Source organism: Leptopilina boulardi, unplaced genomic scaffold (assembly GCF_019393585.1).
Source record: "Leptopilina boulardi isolate dan_hultmark-lab unplaced genomic scaffold, ZJU_Lbou_2.1 LbouV2_330, whole genome shotgun sequence".
NCBI classification, from domain to species: Eukaryota; Metazoa; Arthropoda; class Insecta; order Hymenoptera; family Figitidae; genus Leptopilina; species Leptopilina boulardi.
In genome coordinates, this window is record NW_026137897.1 from 3,658,965 (window position 1) to 3,679,872 (window position 20,908).

A 20,908-nucleotide genomic window follows, 5' to 3' on the forward strand; every position below is an offset into this window, starting at 1 on the left:
TGTACTCCGACGATTGTCAGCGTTGGCACTATATACAGACATTTCCCATTGGGGTTTGTGACTATAAGCATTTAAATGCTTCGAGTTTTTTTTTATTAGCTGTGAGGGAGTATCAGAAAGGAGCATCAAATCATCGCCATAAAGCCAATAAAAGAATTTTGTACAAACTATTGTATTTATTTTTCCTCTACAGCTGTAGAATTAATACAAAAACTTTTTACAAAAGATAAAAAAAAACTAACATAAAAGAAAATTGAAAACTTTTTAAGGTACACTGAATATATATTTGAGTTGCTATTTAACAGGACTTTATTTAATCCAACATTCTGTATTATTGAAAAAAGTAATTCTTACTTTGCAAAAGCTAAAAATCTAAAATTCCTATCAGAATCATTTTGAATTGTAACTTAAAATATAAATTTTTTCTGCTTTTTGTTGTCTGTAGTGATAAAGTCAATCCAGGAAGTAAAAATTCGAAGATGTGGCAAGTAAAATTTTTGTTCTTAATTGCAGTTGGTAAAAGAAGGCCTTATCGGCTTTTATTCCCTTATCGTTATAGATTCTGGGCGAATTCAGCATGTAAAGTCGGGTTCACAGGGCGAAATCGGGCTCGCGTGTCTAGACCGGAAATGGTTTCTCGCGCTAGGCGGGGCACTTGGATACAAGACCCCTGTGCCTACAACTGCTAGGCTATCACCTTCCTAAATATCTAAGTAGGCACTAGTGCCCTGTCACGCAATTGCACTTAGCCACGAACGTACAGTCAAGGTTAGGTACACACCTACATATACATTAACATATAGGAGTATTACCCCTGCCTGCATATTCACCAACGATCGGTCAAATCGAATTTACACTGATTTACTTTGCTGATTCAGATACGTCGAGGATTCTATAAATAACGAGCGCTATTTAAGCTCCGCGTGCTTGGAAACCGTGACGCGACCTCGAAACTTCCTATTCCCTCATATATACTATACTTACCAACGAGGAATTGTCTATTTCTAATTCCAAAGATGAATTTTATAATTTACATTTTTTTTAATCGCATATACAATTTTTTACAATAATGTTATCGAAATGTAATGTAATTTTTTATTGTATTCAATCATTGTAATATAATAATATCAAACGAGATTTACAGTAAATTTTTTAAAATTCATTTTAATTTTTTTCTATTTACTATTATGGTTGGTTTCCATTGTCCCCACTCGCCATTTGTCATAATTCTTCTCAATTACCGCACCCTGTTCTAGAGAAAATTTAGTAACTTTTAATTTTAACAATAGTCACTAATTTTTTACTAGAGCAGAGTGCGATAGTTTACGAGAATTATGACAAATGGGGAGTGGGGTCAATCGAAACCAACCCTAAGTTTTCTCTAATAATGCGTCCGTAGTGCATCTTGTGAGTAAATTCGGAATTAAGGTATATCGGTTGGTTTCTATTGTCCCCACTCGCCATTTTTCATAATTCTCATCAACTACTGCACCCTGCTCTAGAAAAAATTTAGGGACTTTATTGTTAAAAGTAAAAGTTAAAGTTACTAAATTTTCACTAGAACAAGGTGCGGTACTTGACGAGAATTACGAGTGGGGACAATGGAAACCAACCCTAAGTTTTCTCTAATAATGCCTCCATAGTTCATCTCGTGAGAAAATTCGGAATTAAGGTATTGGAATCTGAAATACTGCAATACGCCATCTGATGACAGCCTTGTTGTGGCGGCCATGTTTTCACTCCGTCTTTCTCTAACATATGCTAAAGAAAGAGATAAAAAAAAACCAAGATGGTTGTCACAAGAAGGCTCAGGGGTGGGTCAGTTTCCATGATTTCTAATCCCAATATCGGTTGGTTTCCACTGTTCCCACTCGCAATTTTTCATAATTCTCGTCAACTACCGCACCCTGCTGTAGTGAAAATTTAGTGACTATTGTTAAAATTAAAAGTTACTATAAAGTTACTAAATTTTCACTAGAACAGGATGTGGTAGTTGACGACAATTATGACAAATGTCATGGATTCATGTCAAACAAATTCATGTCCTCAATATTTTACTTTCTAGAAAACTAACCTCAAAAAATTTGCTTTATTGATTACAAATTTTATTTTACAATTTCATTAGTAAATTAATTAATATACAATATTTAAAATCTGATACAGTTGACACAAAATTTTATATATTTCTATTTTCCTCAATATTTTACTTTCTAGAAAACTAACCTCAAAAAATTTGTTTATTAATTAAAAATTCTATAAATATGAAGAAATTGTTAAGTAATTATATTTTAAAAGCAACTTTTTTTGTACATTAAATCTGAATAATAAAATTTGTGTTAATGTTAATAAATATCACGTTACCTAAATAGTAGTTTAAATATTTTTTATTTTATTAAAGGGTGTCATTCACTATTTTCATACCATACATTTTTAAATTAATATTATAAACTCTTATCAAATTTTTTTTTTAATTTTAAACTTATGTACTATAAATTATAATCCAAATCTTTTATTTAAAATTTATTTTATAACTAAATCTTTAATAAATTCTGATAAAATGTCATGTCATGTTGGTCACTTTACACGTTACCCTATCTTTCTAATATTGAAAGATAAAAAAATGTATTGTTGGAACAATTAAAATAATAATTGTATGTGAAAAATGTATGGAATAGAAAATTTTGATTTCACAACTTGCAAGAAAATTGAAATATAACATTGTCCTCTGAAAAGTAGCGCTACATCAAAATGAAATTTTCTTCGCTTTTTTGAAAGTAGAAAATGACGCTGAGGCTAATGTACTGAAAGGAATTGTCGTAAATAGTGATTTGAGCATTAAAGTTGTAAACAAAATTCATCCTTTTTCAAAGTTTTTAAGAATCAAATATATTGGAGATCTAATTTTGTCATTGAAAAGTATTGAAAATTTATAAGAATTAAATTTACAAAAATGCATTTGCAGTTTTTAACATTAAAATAAACGAAATGTTTGGAATTTTTCAAGAAATTAAATTTTATTCACAATATTATTTCTTAAATTAAATTAAACATGAATGCAAATTCTAATATTAGTTATTCATCAATATTTTTGCTTTTTCGAAATGAAGAAAATTCTGTTGTGGCCAGCGTAAGGGAAAAATTTTTTTTCTTTACTTTGGAAAAAATATTTTTCTTTGAAATATATTGACATTAAACCAAAAAAAAGGGTCAATATTAGAATGAATAAAAATTTTCAAACATGAAAAAATATTTTCCTTTCTTTTATAAAAGTAAATCAATAAAGTGGACTAACTTTTGAAAGAGAGTGCCGGTTCTCAAGACATCAAAGCGGTGATAAAAATTATCGTTGAAGAAAAAGCAAAAGGATAATTCGTTAACAGGCTCGAAAAATGCATGACGTAGACAAAATTACGATGGTGAATGCGGATGTCGAGTCAGTGTGTGAGGCATGAGCATATAATACTTGAAAGTTGAAAATGCACAAGTATTATGAAAGACCCCCTTCAAAAGGGTAGTTTAAAGTTCAACGAAAGCGTTTCAAGATGCAAGATGCATATCGACAGAGACGAACAAGCGCTCTTAATGCGACCCCGTATCAATGTTCTCGTCATACCTCTTGAGAAACCTCTTTAAAACATGTCTTTTATCTTTAAACAAAAGAGAGCTACGTTCTTCTACAGCTTGTCACTTCTCACACAAATCAGAATTTCCTTCCATTAGTACTCAAATAGTTTGACCTTGAAAAATCAAATTCTAACTCATTAAAGTATTGCTTTCTATATGAATTTCTTTTTTAAATTGTATATGCATATATTTCAATATAAATATACATTTAGGTCCTCTAAAACTGGCACATATTTCCAATTCTTTCTATTTTCATCCGTTAAGTAGGTGTTACATCTGTACATTTTTCTGTTTTTATTTTTCTCATGAGAATTAACGCATTCTTTCTACAATTCTAATCTTAGAAGCATGGAAAATATCCCGAGGCGAAATTTAAGCCCTAATTTACAAGGAGTAAAGTAGGGTTAAACAGACCCTCTTTAGCTTCCTCAACTAGTCGCAAATTTCCCTTTCTTCCACGTTTGGATTCAAAGTAGGGTCTAAAAATTGATTAAAATATTGAAAATTTTGAAATTGCTCTAATTCTATTAATTTTTTGAAAACGCTTCAAAATATGTTAATTCCAGTTTTTAAAGGGTAATTAAAGAAATATTGTGTGAAGAAAAAATTCATTTTGCTTTAATCAAAATAATTAAAAGAGTTTTTTTTTTGCATTTTTTTGTACTTTTTTGATCGAACTAGACCCTCTTTAGCTTCCTCAACCAGTCGCAAATTTACCTTTCTTCCACGTTTGGATTCAAAGGAGGGCCTACGGGAGTCTACAAGATCATAAAGAGGGCCTATTTAGGTTCTAAGGGAAGCTAAAGAGGATTCAAATTTCGCCTCGGGATTTGTCAAAATATTGAAGATTGTAAATTAAAATTTTTTTAAATATATCATAAAGTTTTCAGAACAAAAATCTATATTTGGAACATCAAATGAAATTTAGAAATATTCGCCTAGAATATTCATCTCTTTTTAAAGTTCTGCTACTTGTTCTACTTTACGCCTTTAAGAAGGCAAATAAGTCTAAATCTTCCTATTTATAGTCGTTAAGTAGGTTTTAAGAGAAGTACCAAGAGTAGAGTAGACTTTAAATAGACTTTAGGAGAATCTAAGTAGATTTTCAAGAGATTATTGAAGAAGTTATACAGGATCTAAATTTCGACTCACTGTAAACTTGATGGTTTTGATTCGATATAAGGTATCAAATTGATCCAAATATTTGGATCATTTTCAAGAAATGATCCAGAATATGGTATCATTTTTTGATACCTGAATTGGTATCAAAGTATAACTGTCATGGCTGGCATACTCTTATTGACAAGTTTATTAATTAATTTATTCACTGCACTGAATTTTCAGATATTAAAAATACTTTTATTATGAATTTTAAGAAAGAGAGAAGCGAAAACTTATAAATTGCGAGCAATTAAATAAGAAAAAATTTATTTCGAAATAAAATGAAATACACTAACCTTTATTTATGTTTATCACATAAGATTTAAGTTAAGTTCACAATCACAACACTTGAAAATTTTAAATTATTTTTATTTTTCAAATAATTATCAATAATTTATTTATTATAAATGAACAAAATTTAAGCAATGCACGCTTGATAAATATTTCTAATGCGTTGTCAATTAATGCAATTAATAATTTCCTATTACACAATATCATAATCGACATATATGACATTTGTAAACAAACAGGGTTGGGAAACAAGAGCCCAAAATATTTTCGTCCAAAGCAGAGTTGGGTAGGAATGAAATTATGTCCAACAATAATTTTCAGAAAGTGTATGCATTTTCCAAATTCTCGCTATGAGCGCTCAGTTATCACGAAAAGGTTCTCAACCTGTTTATAAAAGTATAGTTTAGTTTCATTGATTGAAACATTAAATTAAAATTAACATTAAACATTTAATTTTAACATTAAACATTAAATTTCATTAGTTAAAACATTGCAATTAAGAGGAGAACGTGAAACAGACTATAGTTTTTCATGTTTTTGATCAAGACAACGTTCGTCACTCTTATCAGAATTTCTAATTAATAGAATTTTCATTTGTCTGAAAAAAGATCGCAACATTTGAATTTTTTTCATTATTTTTACAGTTCAAATTATTTTTAACAAAACTATTAAAAAATAATTACTCATCCTACCCAACTCTGCTTTGGATGAACATATTTTGGGCTCTTGTTTCCCAACCCTGTTTGTTTACAAATGTCATATATGTCGATTATGATATTGTGTAATAGGAAATTATTAATTGCATTAATTGACAACGTATTAGAAATATTTATCAAGCGTGCATTGCTTAAATTTTGTTCATTTATAATAAATAAATTATTGATAATTATTTGAACCATAAAAATAATTAAAAATTTTCAAGTGTTGTGATTGTGAACTTAACTTAAATCTTATGTGATAAACATAAATAAAGGTTAGTGTATTTCATTTTATTTCGAAATAAATTTTTTCTTATTTAATTGCTCGAAATTTATAAATGAGAAATGAGAAATATAGAAATGAGTATAAGTTTTCGCTTCTCTCTTTCTTAAAATTCATAATAAAAGTATTTTTAATATCTTAATATTCAGTGCAGTGAATAAATTAATTAATAAATTTGTCAATAAGAACATGCCAGCCATGACAGTTATACTTTGATACCAATTCAGGTATCAAAAAATGGTCCCATATTCTGGATCATTTCTTGAAAATGATCCAAATATTTGGATCAATTTGATATACCTTATATCGACTCAAAACGTTGCATGAGTTGATCTTAATTCTTGTATCAATTTGATATACACAAGTAAACTGTGCTCGGGTTAGAGTTAAAATTAATTAGATACAAGAATAATGCCTTAAATTTTTCAGAATATTTTCTTTATTTTAATTAGGCGAATTTTTATTTTTACAAATTTATAATTTGTTCCAATTATTTTTTGATAGATTTTCAATTAAACCGATTTTATACATACTTCAGAAGTTAAGTTAAGTTATAAATACTTCAGATATAACCGAACATTTACTTTATATAGAATTTTTATTTTAACGAATTTTTTTTGTCAAAATTTGTGTTTCTTCAAATTAGTGTTTAACAGAATTTACATTAATCCGATTTTACAAAATTTCTATTTGATAGAATTTTCATTTGTCAGAATTTTTATTTGCTCGAATTATATTTTATTTCTAATAAATTTAATCAGTTTATAAATATTCTATTTCAAATAACTATTATTATTAGGTATTAAATTAGTTTAATTAATTCCTTAATAAAAATAATTCTATTGGAATTTATCAAGAAAATTTTCATCAAATATTTTAGAATAAAACAAAGTCAAATTTTCAAGATTTTAATTCAGTAGAACAGACTTAAAAAAAAATTTAATGTTCCATTTTTAGAAATTGAATTTGAAACTTTTTTAAATAATTGAATTTTGTAAGAGATACAATTGAAATTTTCAAAAATATTTGAATTTCAAAAGATTTAAAGTTTTTGAAAATTTTAATTTTTCAATTTTTTTTTTAAATTTCAGATAATAATTAAATTTTACAGAATTTTGAATTAAAAATATTTATTTAAAAACATTTTATTAAAACAATTGGATTTTGAGAGTTTTAATTAAAATATTTAGAAATAATTAAATTTCAAAAAGTTTTATATTAAAATTTTTAGAAAGTTTTAAATTAAAATTTTCAAAATTAATTAAATTTCAAAAGATTTCATATTTAAATTTTTAAAATTTTAATTGAAGTTTTTTGTTAATTTCTGTGAATAATTAAATTTTACAGAATTTTTAATTGAAGAATCTTTTAAATAATTAATTTTTTGAAAACCTAGATAGGATTTTTTATTAATTATCATTCTATCAAATTAATTTTAGGAATTACTCATACGTCTCAAATTATTTTTTACAGAATGGAAAAATGATAAAAATAATAAATTTAGGGAATAAACTGATTTAGAAATTATTTTGAAAAAATGACAATTAGATTATGTAAGTTTAAACTTTATTTTATATTAAACTTTTAATATAAGCTGGAAAATTGTATTTTTAGGTATTCTGAAAATTGCTCAATTAATCGAAATTGAAAGATGACCATAAAAAGTGAAATTTGATATTAATAGGGAAAAACTTGATTTTGTGATAACATTGTATAATAATGCCCTCATGCTAAATTCCTATTGGCACAAGTGTTTCGTGTGATCAATTTTCAACAGAATTTTTCTATATCCAACGAATAAATTTCGACAACGTTGCTTTTAACGAAATGAATCTGTTGGCCTATTTTAAAAACACTCGAGATCGAATTGCAAGCTATCTATATTTAAGCAAATGGCTCTATATCAGTAAAAAATTTTTTTTTCAATTTTACGCAAATATCATAATATTGAACCAAAAAGAATTATTTTCTCATTGCAATCTATTAATGATCTTGCTCGTATTTTAGATTTCAATTTCTAATTTCGTGAATTGTAATTCACAATTTTTTTTTTCATTAAATAATTGATCAATTTTATCTTCTACACATAAATTAATTTATAAATTAAATTAAAATTATCATTTAAAAAGTTGAAAAAATTATTTGTAAAAAATATTAATTTATTTTAAAACGATAATTAGTTATTTTTTAAGCTTATTTATTTTGTTAATTAGTATGCTTTATTTTTTGATTACTTATTTTTAATGCTCCCACTTTCCGTAGAAATTGATCATGATTTCGTAACTTACGTAATTTTATTTTTTTTTTTTTTTTGGGAATATTAAAAATTACCGATGTGGAGAAAGTATTGTAGAGCAACCTTAACAAATTTTAGCTTAGTGGGGCATTTATCATGCGTCGCATTTGGACATTAACCCAACCCTGTGTTGGTAGCAATTTAGAAACTTACGAATCTTACGATGAATAGAAATGAGTATCGTTATAACTTTATACCAAGTTACTAGTTCATGCCCGTATCCACCATAAGCCTCAAGTTGCCGTATCATGTCGGCGGAAAGCGTAATCTATGAGAGTGACAGAGATAATAATATCTTTTTGTCTCTTTTACCCACATAGTTTACGCTTTTCGCCAACATAGGACGGCAGCTTTAAGGCTATCGCAAAATAACTTCGCGAAAGTGGTTCATGAGATAGAAAAGGACGTAAATATATATCTGTTCTTTTCTAACGCATGCATCTCGTTCGCGATTGTATTGTGCGTTGGCCCATAAGCACAATAAATTCTCGAACGTGATCAGGGTTGGGAACGTAAACTACCTGAGATAATTTAGGTTTCTATTGTCCCCACTCGCCATTCTTCTTAACTACCGCACCCTGCTATCGTAAAAATTTAGTGATTTTATGATTAAAATTAAAAGTTACTAAATTTTTACTAGAGCAGAGTGTGGTAGTGATTCTTTACATGTAGATTACTTGGTAATTCACGCCAACAGTTTTTTACATAGTTATTTTTTGTTTTTATTAAAATTTTAGTTTAATGATATATACATTATTCTTTATATTTATTTAACATAATTTTTCAAATTTAATTATTTGGAATATTTTCAATATTTTGTTTACTTATGCTTTATGCACAATTTGATAATATCAAAAATTAAATAAAGCGTCAATATTCTATGCGAGCGCCTGCTTCTTCTGTTGTTAGAAACAGAAAATTAATAATGTTTTTCGGCGTTTGTATACAAATTTTACATTCTCCATGCCAGATTTCTTTTTTCTATTGTTTTCGACTTTAATTTTCCATGTCTTTGTTTTAAGCTAAAAAAAAAGTAAAAATTGGCCACCGTGAATTTTTTTAAAAAAAGGTAAGAAAAACTGTTTTCTTAGTATATTTATTATTATAATACCACACCCTGCTTTAGTGAAAATTTAGTAACTTTATAGTAACTTTTAATTTTAACAATAAAATCACTAAAGTTTGACTAGAACAGAGCTGGAATCAGTGCCGGATTAAGGGTGTGGCAAAAGGGGCAAGTGCCCTGGGCTTTGCTTTCCAGGGGGCCTCTAAATTTGAAAATAAAAATATTAGGTTTTAACGGTATTGAGAAACCGAGGCTCAAATTTTAAAAATATTTTTTTATTTTTGAATTTTAATCTTTGTTACCTATTCAAAATTTTGAATTTCTCATACTGTATTTCTAACTTTACGTAAACTATGGTATTTTACGTTTGCCTTTTTATTGGTTGGTTTCCATTGTCGCCACTCGCCAATTGTCATAATTTTCGTCAACTATCGCACCCTGCTCTAGTACAAATTTAGTAACTTTATAGTAACTTAATTTTAACAATAAAGTCACTAATTTTTTACTAGAGCAGGGTGCGGTTGTTGACGAGAATTATGTTTATGTTATTTAGCCGGCCGGTATTTCATTTAATTATCAAGTCTATTGTATTTTTAAGAAAGTAATCATGAGAAAATATGAAAGTGGCACGCATAAAAGAAGAGTTAAAAAACGGAGAGACGAGATTGAAGCCAGCTTGCCAAAATTAACAATTTTTTTTAATGTAGATACAACAGAGGTTAATTCTAATGTTTACCATAATAAAGAGATAAATACTGAAAAAAGTTACATAAAATGATAAAAATTATGAACATGAAAAGCATTCATCAGATATGTTTAATGTTTATTGTTTAAAATTTTTACTATTCGCTAAAGTATCGTTAAGAAGAAATTGCATACGTACCCGTGCAGAAATTTTGACCGGGCCCTGGCCAGGGCCAGACCGGGCAAGACCGGGGCCACTTCGGGAAATCTGGCCTGCCCCCGGCCTGGATGAAACAATAAAACCGACCGGGGCCATGGCTCGGGGCCCGATCTGGTTCCCTGCTGGGGACCCGACCGGGGCCATCAAATTTTTCCCGATTTGACCACCATTCAAATGTTTGTGGTATGGTAAACCATACAGTAGTCATCTGCCTAACAATTTAGAGTGGATATTGTTAAAATTTTTGAACAATATGTAGATTTTGTTTAGAAATATGGTAAATTAGTAATCTACAATTTTCTCAAAAATTTTAGCAATAATCACTCCAAATTAATACGTGTCTTATTATACTGTATTCCCTAATATATCATTAATAATTGTAATTCCTTTATTTCGTCAGGTTCATTTTCTTCAAAATTATCGATGGCGTCAATAAATTCATTCTCCTCAGATTCTGAAGATCCGTTAAAATCACCGTCATCTGCAATTATATATGTTACATTATAGTTATGATTGAATTAATACATACAGAGGGATCACAGTTAGTCCCCTTATTTACTAAATCCTCTTTTCCTTTTTTCAGAGTAAAACCCACGTAAATTGTAATGTTTTTTGTTAGAAAAGTTTTTGTAGCTCTGTCAAAAATTTTTTTTTTAATTTTTGCAAACTTTAGGAAAATTTTAGTCTTTTAAAAGTTAATAGATGTTTTTATATTATTTTTTACACTTGTTAAATATAGACATTTTGTTATACATAGCAACAAATATTAAATAACTTACTGCTTAAAAGCAAAATTCCACACAGTCTAAATCTGAATTAGTGAAAATGTCACTAATTTCAATTCGCAGTGGATGAATTTTCTTTGATGAGTCAGTGAAATTCAACTGAAGAATTAGAGAAAACTCGTCCAGTGAATTGAAATCAATAAAATTTTTACTGATTTAGATTTAGAGTGTAGCTATTTGAAATATCGGTCAATTTTTACCATTCTCAGATTTTTATTTGAAAATTTTACTATTTCTGCACTTAATTATTTTATGAAAATTTTTTTAATTTAATCGAACGTCGTACAATTTGTTATGAATTGTGATTATTTCCAAAGTAAATTTTTCTAAAGAAATTTTATTGGTAAATAGTAAAAGTAATTCTGGAAATAATAATTTTTCATAGTACATTTTATTATTTTGAGAGGAAATTTTACTAAGTCCGAAATTAATCCGAAGCAAATTTTTTTAATTTTTACTTAAATTTAATGCGTTATATAAATAAATTTGAATATAATAAAATTCATGGAATTTTAAATCTGGAATTTTAAATCAAAAATAGAATTTTAACAAAAATTTGTATTCAGAATTAAGAAATATAGGCTACAGAAGAAGATAATAATTAAATATCAGGGAATAAGCGCCATTTTCGTAACATTGCGCGTATCCTCATATAGCATTCAGCCCCTGAATTATAATAAAATAAATTTTTACTTAATTTGAAGAAATATCTCTTTCAAAAATTAATATCCCCCTTTTCACCTAATGTTAATCACTGTGATCTCGCGTTCATTACGTTGAAATTAACTTTTAAAAATATTTTAAGTTTACTTTATTATTATAATAATATTTACTTTGGTCTTCAGATTCATTAATTTCGTAGTTTGAATCAATGTCGCCTGGTGTGAGACAATCTTCCATATGGGAACTAAGCGAATCATATTGTTGTCCTAGCTGTGAGCTGATATTCTCATTAACATTCGCATCTTCATGATTTGAATCATCTGAAGCTATAAGGCATAGAATTATATTTAACATACATGAAAATAGTTGTTATCATTATTATTATATAAGAAAGAAAGATCATTCTTATAAAACTAATTTCGATCGAGTGATAAATTCATACTTATACATATTATTATTAAAACAAATGTGAAAGAATATATAAGAAGTCAGATGTAATAAAAGAATTTTTAACTTAAATTCGGGATTTCTTCAAAGGAATACTACTAGAACATTTGTAAAACTATAAAAATAAAAACAATATTTATAAAGTTAGAATACAAAATCTCTATTTTTAGGTTATTTTTTATTTGGTAATGTAATATCATGTGAATAATATTTTTTACTTACGACTTGATATATTCGGCAGAGATGAAAATTGGGTTGACAGTCGATGTTTCCGTACACGTTTCGTACTTTTGTGTTTTGGCATATTATTCACAGAAATAAATAATTTATGTATCCAAAATAAAACAAAAGTTAGGCCAAGAAGACTAGAAATGGGAGGTACCGTACGAATACGTAAGAAAAAGGGTTTTCTGAAATAGGCAGAGCAATAGAATAAGTTGCAAGTCGCGGTAGCCTTCTGCGCAGACTAACTGTTGACTTACCATCTGGCGGTAATTCAGAATAAAATATTAACACTGATTCTATACGTACGTATATGCTTCGGTAAAATAAATATCTGCTTTTTTATTATCACCTGTTCGTAATATGCGCAGGAGGCTACTGCGTCTTGCAACTTATCCGCCCATTTCAGAAAACCAAATTGTCACGTACCCCCACTACCTAACGTGTACTTCCTGTTTCTAAAGCCTTCTTGAGTTCTGCACTCCTCTATAAAAATTTATTTTTACTTATCTTATTATTGGGGCAACCCGGCCTGGCCACGACCGGGGCCACTAACATTTACTGACCCGGGGCCGGACCAGATAATCTGGCCGGGGCCAGGTCGGAAATCGGGAAGAAGGGTGGAAATTTCTGCACGGGTATTCAATAAAAGTTCAAATTAATTATTTTACTTTCGGAAATAGATAACACATTTTTTACGTTATTTTTGTGGTGAAAGTATGATTAATTTTGTCTTTCAAAAAACGAGTCATTAAAAGTTACAATTAGCTGCGAATAAAAAATTGACGATTATATAAACGATTAAGTATTGCTTCCTCATGGAGGAAGTATTGTTTTCGCGAAATTTTTCGAACTCATTTTTTTGACATATCTTTATGTTTTTTGACCTCAGGAATCCAAAAATGACATTTTTAGAAAATGTCATTCCGTATGTGTGTGTGTGTGTGTATATACATTACATTTTCATAAATATCTCAAATTCTATAAGAACTTTAGGGCTGAATTTTTTTTTAAATTGTAGATCTCACTTGGGGACATAAAATGAGAAAACTTTGGGACAAATTAATACATATTAACTATATTTTTTTTGACTTTTAAAATTTTTGAAAAATCGTTTTTTGCCCATAACTTGAAACACATGTTTTGAAAGTTGGGATGTTTTTACTTAATTTTGTAGAGATTTTCAAGACGCATCTTTTGACCTATTAACGAACAGTTTACGATTATTTTATCCAAAGTTATTGACATTTTAAAAATCATAAAAAATCGTTTTTTGCTCATAACTTTAAAAAAATGTTATGACACCTACAGTTTTTTTAGTTTCATTTTGTAGAGATTTTCAAGACGCATCTTTTGACCTATTAACGAACATTTTACGATTACTTTATCCAAAGTTATTGACATTTTAAAAATAAATAATATTGATAAAAACCTGTTTGCATTTTTTGTTCATTTTTTGTGTGTTATACACACATTATTTTATTTTAATTTTTAGTTTAATTTTTTACTTATTATTATATAAATAAATATAAATAAAAAATCGTAAACTGATCGCAAAATATCTCCATGAGGAAGCAAAGTGTTCATGGAATGAACACAAAAATACATACTTCAACTTGGCAGCGGTTTTTTATCTTGTACTCTCTAAATTTGAATCAGCTAAAATCCGCTGATTGGCAGCGAATAGTCGCTGATTGAAAAAGCTATAAGTATGCAGCTGCGAATCAGCGACTAACAACTATTTCAATCAGCGGAATACTCCATTTTAAAAATAAATTTATCTTCTGACGAAAATGACCGAATTTCGCCGATTCATGTTTCGCTATTTTATTAGCTGTATCCGCTGATTTGCAGTGAAAACTTTATTCGCTAATTCAAACAGTGAAATTTTAGCTAATTCAAATTTAGAGAGTAACGTCACACGATCTTCTAAAAGACAAAAATTTTGAATTTTGTATATTTAATAATTTGTAATTATTGTCATTAAAAAAATATAAAATATAAATATATATTTATATTTGTACTAAGAAGGAATAAAGTATCTTATTGTGGAAGTAATAATTTTAATCATGAGTTTATATATTGAACGAGTAACATTATACTTTACATAAACTGTAAAAAATGTACACAAAAATTTACATTAACTATCAAAGTAATATTATTCAAGTTTGTAAATTTACACCGACAGTGGGCGCAGTTTTACTATTTTTATGGGATTTCTATTATATTATATTAAGAAGGATTCCTATTTATCACGCGTCCATAAAATAATATCTGACTCCATAAATATAAAGAGGTATGTCACAATATAACCTTATAATCTGAGAACAGCCAGAAAGGAACTAAACTATATCTATATTCATAAGTGACTAGACTACTCCGCAGAACTGCACGCAAGCAGTAGAAAATACAAAAGTTACTACCTGTGCAGAAATTTGAGTTAGATTTTAATAGGGACCTCACTGTGCGTCCATTTTGCCAGATGGGTTCCGGAAGGGAAACTCTAGGCGGGACCCGGCATTTTTCGTCACGATCGACGCCAGCGAGGAATGTTGGTAGGGATCTAGCATTTCCCTACCAGAAGTAAAGGGTTCTCGCTAGAACCCTATTAGCTCTCTTTAATCGATTATTATTAAATAAAAATTAATATAATAAAATTAATAAATATTTAATAAATCCAAAAAACATATTTATATAAAGATCCAACGTCCTTTCTTCCGTGTGTGTTTTTGAAATTGTAGAGTTAAAAACGCCCGTTATGCTATTTATTATAGCCGTGAAGTTCAATTGAACTTCCTAACCTCCAAACAGTACTAACACAAATTTTAACCAGAATTATAAATAAAAAAGTTAGAAATCATAATATTACCTGAAGAAATTGGAATAATCATAGTAAAAATTAAAAATTTGCAATAATGATATTAACATAGAGACAAAATTTGAGGTTAGAAAACCAATCAATATATTTTTTACTTTTAATATTCTAAGTACATATTTCATGTTTGTTGGCTTAATATTAAATATTCTTAAATGGATAATATTATGTTAATATTTACCTTCTGATAAAGAAGATGAGTGATTATTTTCCATTATTAATTAACAAAAGAACAATAAAATTCAGGTTCACACAAAATGACATGTGCACTTGCACCATTCATGTCATCATTCTCGACGATGGAACATCGATATATTGAAAACTTCGATACATCGATTTCGATATTTTCGATTTAAATTTAAATATTATTTTTAAATTAAATAAAAAGTGAAACTATATATAATAATGTAATTTATTAATAATATTATTTTGATTCTATCACTCGGTGGTATTTAATAATAAATTTAATTTATTTAATAATTTTATTATTATAATGTATTATTATTAATATTTATTCTTTTTATTATTATTTCTAAAACGAACATTTTAAAAATATTTGTGTCCCTTATTGAACATAATTAAATTCATACATATTTTAAATAAAGAAAACATCGAAAAATAATCTAAGTCCGATTCGAGGTATTTCTGGCTAGAATTTAGTAAGGGCTTAATCAGATTTTTCTAGTTTGAATTGCTTTTCTAGAATTCAAACGGGATCTCAGCAGATATTTCTAGTCTGAATTTCTCACAAGAATCTAATCAGGTTCGAGTACGACTTTTCTAGGCTAGATTTTCTAGCGCGGTTCTAGTCGGAATCCATTATCACGTTGGGAAGCTTAGGGACATTTCTACACGGGATAATGTCACTATATGCGGGAGCAACTTCGAAACACATAAGTCCCGACATTTTGAGGTAAAATCACAACGAGCGTCTCCCTGAAGAAAAGGACTCGAACATCTGCATAACTATTACTAGCCTCGTGGATTTGGAGATAAATATATTCTATAATAGTGATAATAATCGAAAACAATAGAAGATATTTTATCAAGATAAGAATTTTCATTTATATATTTCAGAATGAGGTACGGGTAATTAAAAGTATGCGTTTTTCATAAAAAAAAATTGTAATATAATTATAATATGTGACACCCTAACAAATTATATCGAAATATAATTTGTAACTTTATTTAAATTTCTATCTATTTTGTAAAAAGCTTTTTTTTAAACAGTTTATTGAAGATAGCGAAATTTTAATTTGATTGCTTTATTAATTTGATATAATTAATATATGTTTGCAAATTTTGTATACCTCAGTAAGAATTTCATGACTATACATTTAATTCAATTTTCTTATTGTATTGTCAATTTAGTAGATTCTCTTTGAATTGTTTTCTTATAATAAATACAGTCTAAAACTTGAGACATCTTAAGTGGTATATATTAAAGTTACATCAAAGAGATCAAAAGTAATTAATGTCTAAAGCACATGGAATTTCTGGAAAAACTAAAATTCCCAAAGAAGTGAAAATTTTCAAAAATAAATTTCTTTTTTTGATTTAATATTTCTATTTTATTAGAGTATTACTTATTTTATTTCATATAAGAAAGGATAAATCCACAATATAATTCGATTAACACTATTTAGCAATTAATACCTATAAATAATTCCAGGATACAAAAGGAAATATATTTTTTTGTATTTTATTAAAATAAAATTTTTTTTTAATCTTATATAAATATTTCTTTATCTTTATTAATTGTTTTCTCATTATTAATAAATATATTTATATTATTTAAATACAGATTAAACTTTAAAATGTAATTGTTTAAGAAAATTCCTATCTTGATTAGAAAATTACAATTTTTTTTTTGTAATAAATTTTACTTTTAGAAAATTAAAATTAATCCACACAGTGTAATTTTACGTTTTCGGTTTACCACGAGCGTGCATGGTCCTTTTATTAACATCGAGCGTCGATTCAGACATTTTTTACAACAGTTATTTTTTTTATAAAAAGCAAAACATGTTGAAACGGTAAAATAATAAGACTTTCAGGAGGGAAATTACAAAGGAATTTGAATTATTTGGAAAATAAGTTTTGATTAAAATTATTTCGGTGTCGCTCTTGGGAATTTTTGTTAATATGATGATTAGGGGAGAGCGGGGCAAAGACGTTTTTCAAAATATCTTCCTTCTTTCTAATCTATTACAATTTTCGTTTACAGTTTATTATTAATATGATTAAAGCAATTTATTAGAAAAGACTATTTATTATTAAAAAATATTTTTTTGATAATGTGGGAGACATTGGAAAATATTAAAATATAAATACAATTTTTTTTTGATTAAAATATTTGATAATTCAGAATATAGTTTGTAAAATGTAACGAGGTAACTACAAGCAAATTATAATATTAACCAATATACAAGAATTTCATTTGCAAAAAGTGATACGACATCCATTAGAGATTGTGGTGCAAGGACGAAACTTGTGATGGAGTTGTAGGTTAATGTCAACTACAGCTGGTTGAAGGGGACCAAATGCGTCAATCGTGCAGTATATTTGACCCGTGTTCAACCAGCTAAGCTTAACATTACGCTTGCTCTCTTCGATCTCTGCTATTCTTCGTCTTCTTCTTCTTTTTTTCTTCATTTTTTCTTTTTCTTCTTTTTTTCTTTTTCTTGATTTTCTGTAAATTTTACTGCACGCGATCGGTAAACGAAAACGCAATCGTGCTGCAAGAAATAAGACAGACAATCGCAAAAAAATTGATCACTTCAATTGCAATTCTTTCCTATCAGCAATCGGAAGATTATTGATAATATTATTGTCAATCCGTGTGTGTGAGCAATCATTTTTAATGTTTTGTTCAAATAGAATATTATTTGTTTCTTTACAAAAAAAAAATTAAAATAAAAACGAAGACATTCGGGCAACAATTCTTTAATTTGGAAACGTTAAAGAATTATTGTCCGAATGTCTTCGTTTTTATTTATTCACTATTATAACTTTTCGAACGTTAAAGATTTGATTAATATTAAATTAATCAAATAATTGCTAATATCATATTGTATTGATAAAATTATCAACTTTTTTTCATCCTTTGATGCATTTTTGATTAATTTGAAATATTTTTTTTTCCCGGGAGTATTATAAAGGCGGATTCAAAATGGAAAGTTAAAAAATATTTTCTGGAAAATTTTATTTATAGTTATTTATTAATTATTAGTTACTATAGATTTATTATTAGTTAGTTTTATAGTTAGATATAAAAAAAAAATTCCGGAAAATTTTTGGTGACTTTCTCAAGTTCGTCCCCCGAGAATGAAATGGAGAGGGCAGAGTCCAACGTCAAAGAACTCGGTCTATTTTGAGCAAATAAGATACGCGAGTAACACGAGCTGTGTGCGTTAAATATATCCCACAAGCTATCGTTCGTCGCTGTCTACTTGAATGCATGATCGTAGTGTACGATTATGGCTACTCTGTGAATCCCATCCATTTTCTTGCGCTCAAAAAACAGCGGATGTTACAAATTTTCTTTTTTTTTACGATAAAAAAAAAGAAATAAGGAAATAAAAGACAATAAAGAATTTTTCAATTAAAATTTTTTAAAATACCTTTCAATCCTGAAAGAACCAACTCTCTGGAGGGAAAAACGGGCACTTCACAATCGGCACTCCCTTCTTCTCTCACTTTCTTCTTTTTCATAAATAGAACTTTGCCAAAAGCTCCTATTCACTATTTTTTTTTTTTTTTTATCAATTCACTTTTTTCCATCATCACAGTCTCGGAGTATTTTTAAAAAAAAGTTATTTCCGTACACTTGGCACAGTGAGGAATCTACTCTCGTTTCACGTATTTTTTTTCACTTTCAAATTTTCCTTTTTTTTTTTTTGAAACTCCAAACTGGGAATTTTCTGAGATTTATAAAAAAATAAATGAGGAATTTGAAAAAAATAGGAGGAATTATTTTTTTTTTTTTTCGGTGACAAAGGAGAATTTTTTGTTGGGCGACAGTTCCTCTGTGACGGAGGGCGAAACAGTCGATTCAGAGCAGCGACGTTTCTCGCCGGCTTATTTCTTCACCGTCGACGATATTTTCGTCCAATGGAACATCAAAATGTAGGAGAGGGAGAAACCAATTCAAGTGAGAGAGGAGCTTAAAGAGTGAAAAGCCAAAGTGTATTTGGCGATCAAAAGTAGAGGAAACGGACAGTATCTTCCGGTCGTTGATCGACCTATATCCGATTCGACTTTCTTTTATTTTTTGAAGAGGATTTTTTTTCGTTCTCGTAATAAATGTTTTTTTTTTTCAAAAAAATTGAGTCACTTTGAAAAATCATGATATTTCGAATATTTTTTTCTAAAACTAAATTTTTTAGCATTTTGAATTATAAAAAAATTTTCTTTTTTTTGTTTTATTTTTTACCACCATAATCGGTTTCAAAGACAGAAGAAAAAGATTTTGATATTTTAAAAGCTATTGTCGTGGACAAACTAATATATTCACGATTTTAGCTTTTTGATACAGATTTCCAAAATGTAATATAATAATAAATTATAAATAATGAAAAATAAATAGTACATTATAAACTAATAAGTTATAAATACAAAAAAATTACATTATAAATTATAAATAATAAAAAAATAATAAATAAGTGAATAGAGGAAATTAGAAAAAAGCGTTATAATGAATTGAATAAATGACTAATGGAAATTAATTGTAAAAGAGACAGAAAAAAGAAGAGAATAATAAAAAAAAAGGAAATAGAGAATAAAAAACGAAAAGTAAATGTGGAATTACAAAGCAGAGTTAAAATGGTTTTAGAAGATTCAAATTCTTAAATTGGGATTAAAAAATCGTGATTAAAATTTTATTTTCTAATTTCCAAAATTTCATTCAATATTCAACAATTTTTGCAAATATAGTCAAAATATTGTTCTGACTATTCTTTTTAAAATATTTTAAACTATTTTTGAAGTATTTAAATATTTCCCAACTATTTTTGAGTTATTAAATTTTAACTATTTTTGAGTTATTAAATTTCAATGATTTTTGAATTATCAAAATATTTTCAATTATTCTTGAAGTTTAAAATATTTTCTATTTAAAAATAGTTATAAAAATTTAGAAACAAATTTCAATTTTTTTTTTTTCTTTAAAACACAATTTTTGGAAAATATAATTTTTATTTAAGGAAGAAAAACGAAAAAGAATTTTCGAAGGAAATTGTTCACAATGTTTTTTCTGGTAACTTTTGTCAAGTAAGCACTCAGGAATTCCTTATCGAATTCCTGACATGCTTGTCATTTACTCAAGGGTCAAGGAATTATTACTGATATTCTCCTGGTTATATGTATAATAAAATAATAGGATTTCTCTCTCTTTCTCTCTCTATTTCGCGTTTCCGTTCCGATTCCGACGAAAAATGACCCTTCCGACGGCAAACGCCCTTGACGCCATTGTTTCCCCACCGAACATTGTCGCTTCCGAGCGCCTATTCTCTTTTAATTTCTCTAAGAACGAACCACCGAAAAATTTTCCTCTTCAGCCAAAAAAAAAAAAAATGGAAAATAAAATTTTTTG

The 20,908-nt window shown here is 27.8% G+C and overlaps 2 protein-coding genes and 1 long non-coding RNA gene across 3 annotated transcripts in view; 2 read left to right on the forward strand and 1 right to left on the reverse strand.

Moving 5' to 3' along the window:
* Positions 1 to 20,908, forward strand: part of LOC127285259 (E3 ubiquitin-protein ligase MIB1) — a 490,224-nt gene that overhangs the window by 312,176 nt on the left and 157,140 nt on the right. The gene's annotated exons all lie outside the window — the stretch shown is intronic.
* LOC127285274 (uncharacterized) overlaps positions 1 to 20,908 on the forward strand; it is a 209,816-nt gene that overhangs the window by 132,056 nt on the left and 56,852 nt on the right. The window lies entirely within an intron of this gene.
* On the reverse strand, positions 10,658 to 13,078 carry LOC127285271 (uncharacterized). The gene is made up of 3 exons (XM_051311193.1): positions 12,441 to 13,078; positions 11,942 to 12,097; positions 10,658 to 10,804 (listed from the first exon to the last, which is right to left on the reverse strand). Exons 1-3 carry the CDS (start codon positions 12,520 to 12,522, stop codon positions 10,683 to 10,685), a joined length of 360 nt encoding a protein of 119 aa, XP_051167150.1. The 5' UTR covers positions 12,523 to 13,078; the 3' UTR covers positions 10,658 to 10,682.

Bases quoted from the DNA above. Each gene is read 5' to 3' on its own strand.
- LOC127285271 (XM_051311193.1), bottom strand. From the start codon at position 12,522: ATGCCAAAACACAAAAGTACGAAACGTGTACGGAAACATCGACTGTCA. The intron at 12,098-12,440 runs GTAAGTAAAAAA...TATGCCTTATAG, and splicing joins TCTGCCGAATATATCAAGTC to CTTCAGATGATTCAAATCAT. The intron at 10,805-11,941 runs GTAAATATTATT...ATATAATTGCAG, and splicing joins TAATGAATCTGAAGACCAAA to ATGACGGTGATTTTAACGGA.